This window comes from Microtus ochrogaster, chromosome X (genome assembly GCF_000317375.1).
Source record: "Microtus ochrogaster isolate Prairie Vole_2 chromosome X, MicOch1.0, whole genome shotgun sequence".
Classification (NCBI taxonomy): Eukaryota; Metazoa; Chordata; class Mammalia; order Rodentia; family Cricetidae; genus Microtus; species Microtus ochrogaster.
Genome location: NC_022026.1, coordinates 59,196,998 through 59,211,393, shown reverse-complemented (window position 1 = coordinate 59,211,393; position 14,396 = coordinate 59,196,998). Strand labels below are relative to the sequence as shown.

Genomic DNA, 14,396 nt, shown 5'->3' with positions numbered 1-14,396 from the left:
CTCTCTCTCTCTCTCTCTCTCTCTCTCTCTCTCTCTCTCTCTCTCTGTGTGTGTGTGTGTGTGTGTGTGTGTGTGTGTGTGTGTGTGTGTGTGATGTCTGGAAGCTTCTCTGATGACGGCTGAATAAGGCACTGATCTATGAATACAGCAGGATATCATTAGGAGTTATTTCATCAATTTTTAAGACAAGTAATATTTGGTTTTACCCTAGGTGTGATTAAACCTCTATCAGATGTGTAGTTGGTAAAAATCCTTTCCCATTCTGAATAAGTATCATTGGCAACACAGTAGTTTTTCAGTTTCATGAGGTCCAATGTATTAATTGTCGATCTTAGTGTGTGCACTACTGGTTTCTGTTCAGGTAGTTGTCTTCTGTGCCAATGTGTTCAAGGCTATTCCCAGCTTTCTCTTCTGTCAGGTTCAGTGTACCTGGTTTTATGTTGAGGTCCTTGATTCACTTGGATTGAGTTTTGTGCAAAATGATAGATATGGATCTATTTGCATACTTTTACATGCCTACATCCATTTTGGCCAGCACCATTTGTTGAAGGTGGTTTTTCCAGTGTGTGTTTCTGACTTCTTTATATATAAAAAATCGGGTGTTTATAGTTCTGTGGATTTATGTCTGGGTCTTCAGTTCTATTCCATTAATCAACGTGTCTGTTTTTGTGCCAATATCATGCGATTGTATTATTATAGTTCCAAAGTACAGCTTGCAAACAGAGATAGTAATACCTCTCACAGTTCTTTTGCTATTCAGGATTGTTAGCTATCCTAGTTTTCCTGTTTTTCCATATGGAAGCTGAAAATTGTCCTTTCAAGATCTATGAATTCTGTTGGAATTTTGAAAAGTATTGCATTGAATGCATATATTTTTTGGTAGGATGGCAATTAATCCTAGTGATCCATGGGTATGGGAGATCTTTCCAACTTCTGATATCGTATTCAACATATTTCTTCAATACTGAAGTTTTATCATACAAACCTTTCACTTACTTCATTAGATACTATGCATTATTTGAGCCTGTTGTGAAAGGTGTTGTTTCTTTGATCTCTTTCTCAGTCTGTTTATCATTTGTATATAGGAGGACTATATCATTTATCATTGTATATAGTAGGGCTACTGATTTTTTTGTGAGTTAATTTTATATTGAGCTACTTTATAACAGTTGCTGTGGCCATGGTGTCTCTTTACAGCAACAGAAACTCTAAATACTACAAATAGGTATATAGAGAGTGATCAACATTGTCTTGTTCCTGATTTTAGTACAACTGCTTTGAGTTTCTCTCCATTTAATTTGATGTTGGCAATGGCCTTGCTGTAAATTGTTTTTATTATGTTTACATAGGCTCATTATATCCCTCATCTCTCCAGGACATTTATCATGAAGGGATAATGGATTTTATCAAAGGCTTTTTCAGCTTCTGAGATCATGGGGTTTTTTTCTCCTTTAGTTTATATGGTGGATTACACTGATAGATTTTCATATATTGAACCATTCCTGCATCTCTAGGAAGGAGCCTACTTGACCATGTGTATGATCTTTTTTGATGTGTTCTTGGATTTGGTTTGCAAGTATTTTCCCAACTATGTTTATAGGGAGAATTAGTCTGTAATTGTTTTTGTTGGGTCTTTATGTAGTTTGGGTATCAGGATAACTATGGCCTCATAAAATGAATTGGACAATGTTCCTTTTGCTTCTATTTTGTGGAATAGTTTAAATAGTATTGGCATTAACTCTTCTTTGGAAGTCTGGTAGAATTCTGCACTAAAACTATCTGGTCCTGGGTAAGTGGTACCTATCAAGCAAATTATCCATTTCTTTTATATTTTCCAATTCGGTGGAGTACAGGTTTTTAATGTCCTTATGATTCACTGGATTTCCTTGGTGTCTGTTGTCCTGTCCCACCCCCATTTATTTTTTGATCTTGATAATTTGGATATTTTCTCTCTACCTTTTAGTTAATTTTGATAAAGGGTTTTTTCAGGCATAGTGGTTTTTCTCAAAGAATCAACCAGTTGTTTCTTGATTATTTGTATTGTCTTTTTGCTTGTTTCTGATTTTAGCCTGGAGTTTGATTATTTCTTGCCATCTACTCCTTTTGGGCGTGATGTTTTTCTTTTCGTCTTGTTCTAGAGCTTTCAGGTGTGCTGTTAATTTGTTAGCATGAAATCTCTTCGGTATTTTTTTATGTAGGCACTTAGTGCTAAGAACTTACTTTTTAGAACCACTATCATTGTGTCCTTTAAGTTTGGGTATGTTGTGTATTCATTTTCACTCAACTTTAGAAAGTCTTATTTATTTCTCTCTTGACTCATGTTTCATTCAGTATAGAGTTGTTCATTTTCCTTGAGTTTGTAAGCTTTCTGTTGTTTCTGTTGTTGTTGACATCCAGCTGTAATCCATGTGGTCAGATAAGAAGCAGAGGACTTGTCTTTATTTTCTTGTATCTGTTGGTACTTGTTTGTGTCCAAAATCTATGAAGTACTGAGAAGGTGTATTCTTTTGTGTTTGAATAAAATGTTCCGCAAATATCTGTTAGGCTTATTTGGCTTATAATGTCTATTAGCTCTAGCATTTCTCTGTTTAGATTTTTTGGGGGATTTTGATGACTTGTCTATTGGCAAGAGTGGGGTATTGAAGTCTCCCACTGTCAGTGTGTGAGAGTCAATATGTGATTTAAGCAGTATTTAGTGTGCTTAGACGCTAAGAATTAAAATGTCTTTCTTGGTAGATTTTTCCTCTAATGAGTATGTAGTGTTCTTCCCTATTTCTTCTGATTAGTTCTCATTTATTTTATTTTGTTAAATATTAAAATAGCTACACTCACTTGCATTTACTTGGAATAACTTTTTTCAACACTTTACTCTGAGGTAATGTCTATCTTTGATATTGAGGTATGTTTCTTGGATGCAGCAAAAGGATGGATACTGTTTTAACATCCTTCTGTTTGTCTGTGTCTTTTTATTAAATAATTGAGACCACTGATGAAAAGTATAAGCGACAATTGATCGTTGTCTCCTGTGATTTTGATGTTGTTGGTGGTGGTGATTGTGGGGTGTGTCTATGTGTGTGTGTGTTTCCCATTTCTTCATTTAGCTGGTCTGGGATTATTTATTCCCAGTGTTTTCTTGGGTGTAGTCAATCTCTTTAGGTTGGAGTTTTCCTTCTAGCCCCTTCTGTGGGGCTATATTTTGGATAGATATTGCTTAAATTTACTTTTAGCATGGAATATCTGTTTTTTTCCATCTATGGTAATTGAAAGTTTTGCTGCATATAGTAATCTGGGCTTACATCTGTTGTCTCTTGGAGTCTGCAGCACATCTCTCAAGGCCCTTCTGGCTTTTGGAGTCTCCATTGAGAAGTCAGGTGTAATTCTAGCAAGTCTGCTTTTATATGTTACTTGGTCTTTCCCATTGTAGCTTTTAATATTCTTTCTTTGCTCTGTAAATTTACTATTTTGATTATTATGTGCCGAGGGGATTTTCTTTTCTGGTCCAATCTGCTCTATATGCTTTTTGTACCTTCATAGACACCTACTTTTTTATGTTAGGAAAGTTTACTAAGATCCTGTTGAAAATACTTCCTGTGCCTTTGGCCCATGTTCCTTTTCCTTCCTTGTTCCTATTATTCTTGGATTTGGTCTTTTCACAGTATCCCAGATTTCCTGGATCTTTTGAGCCAGGAGTTTTAGATTTAACACTTTCTGACCTATTTATGATTTTTTTTCAATCGTATCTTCAACACCTAAGACTCTTCCATCTCCTGTAAAGCTTGCCTCTGTAGTTCCTGTTCAAGCTCCTAAATTTTTCACTTCCAGATTTCCCTCAATTTGGGTTTCTTTTATTGATTTGTTTCCACTTTCATATCATGAACTGTTTTATTAATTTCCTTCACAAGGGAGTCTATAGGTGGTGTGCTACAGAGCCAGGGATGAGACTGGGGTACTGGACTTGAAGGAAGTGCTAGAGAAGGGAAGTGAAGATCTGCAGTTAGCCTACCTGCTTCCCTAGCAGGGGTGACCTGTGTGTTTCCAGGGTGCGCCTGCTGGAGTGGTTGGGAGGCCAGGATACAGCAATGAGTTGGTGGAAGATCTGGAGGAGCCACTGGAGGGGGAAGCACTTGGGGAAGGGAGGCTTCAGAAGGTGTTCTGCTGCAGAGCTGGGGATTAAACTGGGGGAGTGGATTTGGAGGAGCAGAAGAGGTGAATTTCTGCAGTTAGTCTACCTGCTTCCCTGGCCAGAGTGCCAGAAGGCTTTTTTCAGCAGGCATCCCACCTTGGTAGCTGTATAAAACACAGTAATATTTGCAGAGGGGCCTGTATTATCTTCTTTTCCCATTCACTGAACACCTCAAGTAACATTTTCTCTGTGTGTCTTTTACAAACCAGAAATAACAGGCACTGATTTGCTATGCACTTTCAATACTTGATAACATAACTTGGATAAAGAAAACTGTAGTTAAAAATCACCAGGGTTCAACAGACTGTGAATTTTTCTTTTGTTTTTTCGAGATAGAGTTTCTCTGTAGCTTTGGTCCCTATCCTGGAACTAGCTCTTGTAGCCTAGGCTGGTCTCAAACTCACAGAGATCCTCCTGCCTCTGCCTCCCGAGTGCTGGGATTAAAGGCGTGTGCCTCCTCCACCTGGCCAGACTGAATTTCTATGAAGGTCAAAGATCTTTTGTTCTTTCCCTTCCAGGTCAGTGACCACAAACAGGTGAGCTCAGCACGCTGCACCAACAGTGGAGAGGCTGCGAGGTGGAGGCAATCTATCACACTGTCAGAGACTGGGACCAATATGGTACCAACTGCTGTGCAAATCTGCTGGTCAGGAACATCACAAGCTGTTAAGTAATGACGGACACATTGGCTGAGATGAAGTTTCCTGAAAGGAAGTGACAGTGCAATGTGGATATTTATGGTCATAAAATAGGAAAAGTTTTAGTTCCCAGGCTGAACTTGGCTCTGCTTGAGACATTTCAACAAGGCATCCTGACAACAAAGAAGATGTGACACGATTCCATTTCGCATCAGCAGATGTCTGGACAAAAGTCATCAATGTGAATAAGGGCCAAGTGCAGTTGTGCCTTTCTTGAATAAATTACTTTATATTAAATAGAAGGTCTGGGTGGTTTTGTGTCTAGGTTTCTTTCCATTAGCCCTCCTCCTGTAGAACCAGTTTTCCCTGGGGATAGGAGAGTTAAAGAAATTGAAACTTTTTTTTTTGCTTTCAAATTGTTCTATTTAGTAGTTTTTTTTTTTAACTATGCAGTTAAACGACACAAGCATCATGCTAATGACAGGGCTTGTTTTGCTAAGCAGATTTTGGGAAACAGCTCAATTGCATGAGTTCAATAGTCTATATAAAAGAAATATAAGAACCACGAAGGAAACTGTATATAGGGTTCAAGAATTTTCTTTTTAAATTTCGTTTTACCTGTATGGGTGTATTGTCTGCATGTATGTCTGTGTGCCATGTTCATGCCTAGTTCCCATGGAGGCCAGAAGAGGGGATCCACTGGAAATAGAGTTACAGATAGTTGGGAGCTTTGTAAACTGACATGTGAGAATCAAATCCCAGTCCTCTGGAAGAGAAGCCAGTGTTCTTAACTACTGAGCCATCTCTATGCCATTTGGATTCAAGAATTTTAGCAGTCATTCTACAAGAAACTATTAAATTACAATGTCAAGTTTATACTCTTCAGTCTCACAGATTCATGTTGCCAACTCCTGGTGATGTGTTCTTTAGGGTTCTGCACTCACAGCCTGGGAGACTCTTCGGGGCAGGAGGAATCCCAGGCTGAGACCACATTTAAACCATTTCTTTTAAGTCTAAAAATACCAAAAAGATGTTAGCATGGAGGCTCAGACCCCAGTGTTAACCTGTCTGTGCAGCTAAAGCTGGCCTCAAACTTGTACCTGCCTACTAAATGTTGGGTTCCAGATGTGTACTAGTATGTCCAAATGACACCCTATTCTCTCTTCTCCCTAAAGGTTTATGTATATGTGTTTGCCTGTATGAGATTATGTGCACTACCTTTATGAAATACTTGCAGAATCCAGAAGAGGGCGTTGAATCCCCTGGAATTGGAGTTACAGGTGGTTATACACTGGCCTATGTAGGTTCTGGGAACTGATTCTTGATCTTCTGTAAGAGCAGTAAGTGCTCTTAACCACTGAGCCGTTTCTCTAGGCCCCACGATACCCTATTCCAAAGCTGAAAATTTAGAAGCACCTAAATTAGGGATTGGCAAAGATTTTCTTAGTAAAAGGTCAGATAGTAAATAATTCAGGCTTTATGTGCCACAGAATATCACAACTCCTCAGCTCTGTCACTATAGCATAAACAAACTCCAGATAGCAGGCCAAGCAAGTAGTGTAATGGATGCCAATAAAATTCCATTTACAAACAAGGCTGTGGACTGAATTTGCTCAGGTCCAAGTATATCTTACTAACTATAGTTTGAATGAATTACCCTGGAGAGAAATATCCTTTAAAAGAAAAAAGTAACTTGTGAGCGGGGAAAAAGAAACCTGCTGGAAATAAGAGCACACTGGATACATACAGCAGAGGAGCTCCGAAAACACGAGACACCAGTAGCTCGACCAGCGCATCTTTTTATTTTCAATTTTGTAAAAATAAAAAAAAAAGCTTAGAGAAAAACAACATGTTAAATATTAGTAAAGGGCAGGAAAGCACAAGGCTAGGTTTACAATAAATTTACAATAAATAGCGATCTAAACAGCTATCCAAAGGTGAGCATTAAGTGAAAGGTGAGGAGGAGAGAGCACTTTAGGGTTCCTACTGCAGTTTTCCTGATTGCACAGAAATGTAGCAGATAATTCCTAGTCTGTAATGTTCACAGCTAAAACACTTTGATGTCATTTTCTATAAAATTCCCCCAAATACACTGTCAGCCCTCTAGAAAAAGTTCACCAGAAAGTCCATCATTGCGAGTTGAATCCCTATCCTGCTTTCAAAATTGCTTTCCAGAAACTGAATCTTTGTGCTCTTCTCATTTCATTATCAGAGTGGGCATAGGAAAACATGCCAAAAAAGAAGGACCAGGTGGATTTAGGTTAGAAAAGAAAAAAGAAAAGAAAGGCTAGAAGAAAATGGCCCTACTGTGAAGTTATATTTTAAATAAAGCGCTTCCAGCACTAACTTCTATATCCACAGATTGAATACCCACAAAACGGAAAAGCATCGATCCTCTGTTCTTCCATGGCCTGCAAGTAGAATGATCATAATGAGCCCCCATCTGCCCTTGCATGGACCTATCCACGAAGGCCAGGATGGCCCTTTCTGAAAGTGCTTTCAGTGGAAACCCCTCGGTGCCTCATGCTAGTCACTTCTTTTGCCGGCTCCGTTTCTTCAGCATATACAGCATGCATAGTCAGAAACATGTCCCACTGGCCAAGAGTTGAAGGTAGACCGGGACATTTAGAGATTCTCTTGTGCCCTTTTAATGATGATGTGTCTTCTCATACCTATTTTAGGCCTTCTCAAAAAGCAGCACAACAGATAGACCCTCCTTTTAATGTTCCCCAAGGCTTGCTGCCCACGTGTTTCAAATGGGCCACAGCTATAGCATGCCCTGCTTAGGAATAGAAAATGAACATTCAAAACTTTAGTTTTGCTCTTTATAATTTGTCAGCAGTTAGTAATAAGAGATATCTGCTAATCTGACAAATGGGTATGAAAACTGAAAGGAGGATAAAGTTGGTTTTTTGGTCCTATTTTGAGAGAATCGTCAGAGAATGCTTTTTTGTTTGATGCAAGCACATTCATTCCTATGATACTTTTCTATGGACTGTCAAACTAGGTTTTCCTTTTTTTTTTTTGTTTGTTTTGTTTTTCGAGACAGGGTTTCTCTGTAGCTTTGGAGCCTGTCCTGGAACTCCCTTGGTAGACCAGGCTGGCCTCGAACTCACAGAGATCCGCCTGCCTCTGCCTCCCGAGTGCTGGGATTACAGGCGTGCGCCACCACCGCCCGGCTAAACTAGGTTTTCAAAAGGGGGTGAAGTCATTTTAGCTGTCAGATATGTTGCTTCTAAAGTAAACTCTTGGCCACGAGTTTCATTCAACTTACTGCCTTAGAACACAGCAGCTGATGCTGGCAAAGCAAAGTCACTTTAAAAAAACAACTGAAGAGCTCAAAGTCAACACACAGGAGAGGGCCTGCCCTATCTTAAGAGTCAACATCCAAATGCAGGAGTGAGGCTCTCAAGCACCCAAGTTTCTCCGCTGTAAGGATCGGCTCAGCAAGCTGCCACCCCAGCAGCCCTCTCTGCAGATGACATTTTAGATGAATGGTGATGTCATCTCTGGGCTACTTTGAGTTTTCTTCGAACTTGTGGAGGGAACAAGGCAGGTTACAGAAGGATGCTCTGCACCTCTGATGATGCTCAATTGTTCTCTGATCTCAGTGCTGTTTCTGTACCAGGGAACCAATGGTTCACATTAACTATCTGACACGATCACATTCACTTGTACTGGAGACAAGGCAAGGGAGAGATGGTGGAGGGCAATGGGAAGCAGATCTTTGTTTTGGAAGGGACTGGTCTTTGCTCTAGATGAAACTGCTTCCATACAGATGAGATAACCTTTTTTTCCCTTTAAATCAAAAGAGATCTTATTTTTCTATGGAACCACAAGGTTAGAGCACAAGGTTAGAGGTCTAGAGGATCCAACCCAGAGTGCACCTTGCTGTTTGCTTGATGAGACGTTTGATATCATAACATGATTTGTTTGGCTCCAGGGCATCATGGTCATTCTAAGTACCCTGGATGACAGAGTTGGTATGCCCTTTCTACAGGGTTGGTAGGAAGAAACACACATGCTTTTAAGTTCCAAAATTCCTTCTCTAGGAAGGCTTAGGCTTTCCAGGTCATTCCCACGGGAGCATTATGAAAACTCTTCTATCGGAGCTGTGCCACTGCTGACATGTGACAAAAGAGTAACCACAGCCTTTGCCCATGCTGCTGGCAGTAAATGGGCCGACCCGTATTCTGTGCATAAGGCATGTGGACCAACAAGACAAAGTTTGACCACAAAAAGGAACTATTGATTTCATACTGAATTGAAAGGACAGCTTCCCAGAATCCTTTTGTTTTGAACTACTCAGCAGATCAAAGACAAAAAACTCCCTTGCCCAATCACAAGTGCTAATAAAGTGACAAGTGTGAAATTCTTCTACACACATACTCAAGTCACTCTCAGCTCTCCTTCAAGTCCTTGTTTTCATGTGGAAGACAACCCTGAATTCTGCCAAATGAGCAGGACCGTTCTCCAGAGGCCTAGTCAGTATTAGCAATCACTTTCGGTTTTGTCACTAACAATTACTAAACAAACATTCCTTTAACTAAGCTTTTAAAGGGTTCCTTGCAAACAGGCAAAAGGCTCAACCTTCTATACAGGAGGCATCCTAGAACTTTCAAAACAAACCACACATGCCAGACCCCACCCTGAAGCTGCAGAATCCAAATCTTGGCCTGTTAAAGGCATAATACCGTCTTTTTATTTTCGTACCTGGGAATAGCACCCAGGGCCTCGGCATACTAGGAAGTGCTCTACAGCTAATCCAAACCCGTGGCCCTGCATTTTTTTAAATTCAAGATCAGACAAAGGTAACAGCAGTCTGAGTTCAGAATGCCTGATCTAGAATATTCCAGTCCTCAGAGCTGTCATCTCCCTCAACTCAGAATGAACAGGTTTGGAAGATGACTTGGATTACTTTCTGAGATAATTCCAGTCTCGTTTCCAGATAGCTGCCTTTGAAGCAGGCAGTTTCAGGGCTTTGTGGCACCCCTACTTTTTTCCATTCAGCCTGGGGACAACACTTCAATGTAAAACTTCTATAGGTAGCTTCATCTTTTCTTTTAAGATTTTATTTATTTATTATGTATACAGTCCTTTGCCTACATGTATGCTTGCAGGCCAAAAGAGGGCACTAAATGTCATTGCAGATGGTTTGGAGCCATCATGTGGTTGCTGGGAATTGAACTCAGGACCTTTGAAAGAGCAATCGGTGCTTTTAACCACTGAGCCATCTCTTCAACCCAGGTAGCTTCATCTTTGAGAACTGTTGGGAAGTCAGGGTTATTCTCCACATTTTGCAAGCAAAGATCAGGGCTACTTTTCAAAATAATGAAGATTATAAGAGCCTTTAAGAGGAACACAGCAGGATTATGCTAAGACTGGGATGTTAATAAGATTAATAAGGTTGATGGCCTAGTGCTTGTGGGCACTAATTTGTATGGAGTGAGGAGAAAAACCACCACATTATAAAAACATCTTTTAAAATTGGAGTTACCAAACCTGCTAGCACTGTAAGACATGGAAAGAAACTCTAAGATTTCTCTCAGTAGTTTCCCCACTTTAAGAGTAGGTAAATTAGGATAGCTCATCCAGAAAAAAAGTGAAACTGAACTGCCATATTTCAAAGCATGTCCATATTAAGCTGGTGCAGTAGCCTCTCCACCAAAAACAAAATGATATCTCTTTGCATAGTACTCAAGAGACACATGAATTCCTAAACTTATAGAAGACAGCATTTTCTACTGGATTATGTTCCATTGCTGTTCTTCTGATTCCTCATGTAGCCACTAATATTGCAGCATGCATCAGCTCAATGTTGGAAGTTCTAAGTCTTAAGATTTCTTTCTATGGAGCACAACTGGCCTCACTGAGTAGAGCAGGAGTCAACAGTGCAGTAAGAGCAGGCAGCTCTTTCCTGTTTCCTTTGGTGCCTGTGCTGCCTATAGGACTGCTAAAGAAGACGGTATTGACTCTGCAGCTCTGGGGCCTTGATGGAGATGTTTGTATGACAAGCAGGTGCTCTAAGACTTTCATTGCTGTAATGGGCTCCTTGGGTACCCTGACTCTGGAAACTGGATGAATGGAATAGTTCCAGGTCTGATGGCAGAAGGCAAAAATATCTCTCAATATACCTCGGAAATAAAGATATCTCAATCAAATATATTCTCAATGGCAAATGCCTTTCTTACCAAGTATGCACAGAAGAGAATATTGACTAAAATATTCTACATGTTGATCAAGAATTGACTACTTTTAGTTTCATTTATTATATGAAAAATCTACGAATAAAAAGACAGATAATTAAGTATAGGTTGTTTTAAACTCTGGGTAAGCTGCTTGTACTTCACAGGAAGAACCTTGCAGCTTAGAAAAATGTGAAAACACATAATCTGAAACTGGAAAGTGCTAAAGGCCTCTGCAGGCCTGCTAAGCAACTCAGGGAGCAACTAGAATCTCCCAGGAGAGAAGTCTAGACTTCAGGAGAGAGGGGCTTATTATGCAAGAATAAGAATCTCCTAAAATATGAGAAAGATGAGGTATAGAATTTTCAAACTAATGTTGCAGGCTAACCTACTCAGTACAACCACAACACAAAAAGAACAAGAGCATGAAACCATCAACGTGTTATAAACAGGAAAACCAACTACAACTATTATAAATTGTGCATATAGGCTCCCAGTGAGTGGGCAAAACAGAATCCAGGAACAAAAAGGAAACTGCTTGGATGATTATAAATTGATCATCAGGAACAAATTCTAATGGAAAATGCTGAATTTCTCCCCCCCCCACACACACACAAAGGAAACACAAAACATGATAGATGATACAGAAACTGTTACCTCAGACAGAGGAGATCACACTGGAGAGCTGACCAGGGCCAACATGTGGGACCTCCCCTGTAAAACCTCAAGAACAGCTTAAAATAATACAAGAAAGCAGTAGAGAATATTGAAATCACATTGAAAACTTGATAACCGAGTTATACAAGACACACTGAGAAGATCTGAATGATGAAGATGTAACCTCATGACAAGATTGAACTTTCAAAAACTCAAGATGCTGGAGTTACAGATTCAGCAACGTAAAGAACTGATGAAAAGAGCAGCATTTCCAGCAGTTACTCACTACAGCATGTGATGCTGGTACTACTTCACCACCAGGAAAATAATTTTTAGATGAAGAAGCTTTCCAGAAGGCAGTTTTCATCTGGGATTGGAGGAAAAGGCATCCCATGAAGAAAGAGCCAGTTGATTAAAGCAACATTTTAAAAATAGGACTACCTTTGACCTTTGATTGTCTGATTTGGACAATCCTGGGGCACGGTCATTGGCCACAGCAAAGTAAGCCTTATAGCCTGTCCAGAAGTTCTCCGGTTTGCCTGATGGATCTGCCTAAAGTCTCGCCCTCTTCACCTTCTACTTCAGACTTGAGCCAGACATAATCCTCTATATCTGAACGTAGCTAAGTATGCCAAAGATAATTCCTGAAGAAAGTAAACCAAATCAGGCTGTCTGGAAGAAAAGGTTCAAAAATCAGAATGGAGCATGGCAATAAGACCTAGACTACAAGAAGGGGATGCTCCTCTCACATACAAAGAGATGAGTCAGCTTTGATTCCTGGAGAAAGCATCAGAATGATTTTCATCTTCTAGGTGTTGAAAATAGTACCAATGGGAAAGGGATTATTAAAAATATTGAAGTTTTTGTCCTAAAGATAGGTGGCTTTGGAAACTCAGCCTTTACTTGAACATATACATTTATATAATTTATAACAAATCAAGTTCTATATTCCGTTGAGTGTGATTTTGGAATTACCTTTTTTGGATGTTTCAAAATGAAATTGATGTAAAATAATAATGAAGATTTCTATCTTTTCTTTGCAGGTTATTATTCACAATGAAATTTCTTTCCTCTAACCACAGTCTGTGGCCTCTTGCATTTCTTCCTGCAATAGCAGTATCCATGTTATCTCAAACCATGTGGTAGATATACCTCAGTCTAGCAGTGAGCATCCAGGCAGTGGGCTCACATAGTAACCTCCAAAGTCAAGTGAGTATTGCAGTGCTATCGTCAACAGGTTCTCAACACCTCCTGTCCTCACATTAATTAAAAAAGAACAGAACATGATTTGCCTTTAGTTTTAAACATTTCAGTAACTCTTTTATAAAGATTTCCAGAGAAGGAACTAGACTTCTTTTCCCCATACTGAAATGCTCTTGGAACCTCCCCACCACACACACACTTTTTGCGTGCTGGGGATGGAACCCAGAGTCTTGTGCATTGTAGGCAAGCACTCTAGCATTCTGTCATTGAGCTAATGCCCAGCCTATGGACATGCTTCCTAATCTTCAGTCTAGGAGCAACACAGACGGAACAGCTAGGACTCTGGCAGGAGGATGCAGCTGTGTAAGTCTTCAGAGCCAGGGGCTCTACTGTCTGGTGGAACACCAGCATCTAGCACCACTGAGTCTGATTTCAGTTCCCTTTCTTCACCGTCTTTTTGTCTAACTTGTCCTTCCAACTTCATGTTCCTTAAGGCCAGCTAGACTGGCACTACAGCCCCGTATCTGCCCCACCATTGTCAGATGCTGCAGGAAGTGAAGTGAGAAACCATTGAAGCATGCTATTACTTTGTTGAACTCTGAAACAGTGTACTACAATGTGAAAAAGTGGGATTAGGTCTGCATTTGTCTTAATTTAGAGAAGTTTTAGTTCCAGCATCCGAGTTTGGGGTTAAGTTTTAAGTGATGATAGTTTCAGGGCCCAATGAAATAGAAACATTAGTTTAACCCAGTCAATGTCACACCTCAAACACACTGGGGCATTCGGCCATCCTCATCCTCATGAGAGCCTCCCTGATCCTTCAGGACTTAGGGTGAAGTCATGCATTTTCCTGTAGTGGAAACACAAGGGGGGTACCCCGACTGGAAACCTTGTGATCTCCCATTCCCAGGTCTCGTTCAAACACTTCCTCCGAGCTGTTTTTTGTTCTCCGACCACCCTCGAGACTTGTGGAGGCTGTGTAGGAGCTCGAAGAGCCATTTGCTGTCACAGTGCTGTCTCCGTAGGTCACAGTGAGGTCACCCTCCGTCAGGATGAAATCAGAGTCATCTTCTCTCAGCGGCTCTTGATTCTGAAAGGTGCAACCAATAAAAGAGGAACCTGAGATTTTCCGAAGCTGGGGCAACCTAACCCCAAATCCTCATATCAGAAAACCAAGGCTTTGGGCGGGGGGGGGGGCTACAGTATAGCAGTTAAGAACATTTGTTGCTCTTGCAGAGGACCCAGGTCCAATTCCTAGCCCCCAAATTAGGCAGTTCACAACTACCTGTGATTCCAGTTCTAGGGGATCCAAAACCCTCTGGCTTCAGTGGGTACCTGCACACATTTAGTATGTGTACATACATATACCCAGGCACATAAATATACATATACTAAAAATACCCAAATACACATACATTAAAAAAAATCGTACACACCTTTAATCCCAGCACTCGGGAGGCAGAGGCAGGTGGATCTCTGTGAGTTCGAGACCAGCCTGGTCTACAAGAACTAGTTCCAGGACAGGCTCCA

At 40.4% G+C, this 14,396-nt stretch overlaps 2 protein-coding genes across 3 annotated transcripts in view; one reads left to right on the top strand and one right to left on the bottom strand.

The window, feature by feature from the left end:
• Chst7 (carbohydrate sulfotransferase 7) overlaps window positions 1–6,044 on the top strand; it is a 38,917-nt gene extending 32,873 nt beyond the window's left edge. Inside the window, exon 2 of the mRNA XM_005358932.2 lies at window positions 4,702–6,044. The gene's annotated coding sequence lies outside the window, so the exon portion shown is untranslated. The remainder of the gene's footprint in view (window positions 1–4,701) is intronic.
• Window positions 6,045–6,600: 556 nt separating this feature from the next.
• Window positions 6,601–14,396, bottom strand: part of Slc9a7 (solute carrier family 9 member A7) — a 179,253-nt gene continuing 171,457 nt past the window's right edge. For both annotated transcript variants that reach the window (XM_013350666.2, XM_005358930.2), the window contains one exon: window positions 6,601–13,956. In XM_013350666.2, the coding sequence (XP_013206120.1) occupies window positions 13,705–13,956 (252 nt within the window). In that variant the 3' untranslated portion in view covers window positions 6,601–13,704. The remainder of the gene's footprint in view (window positions 13,957–14,396) is intronic.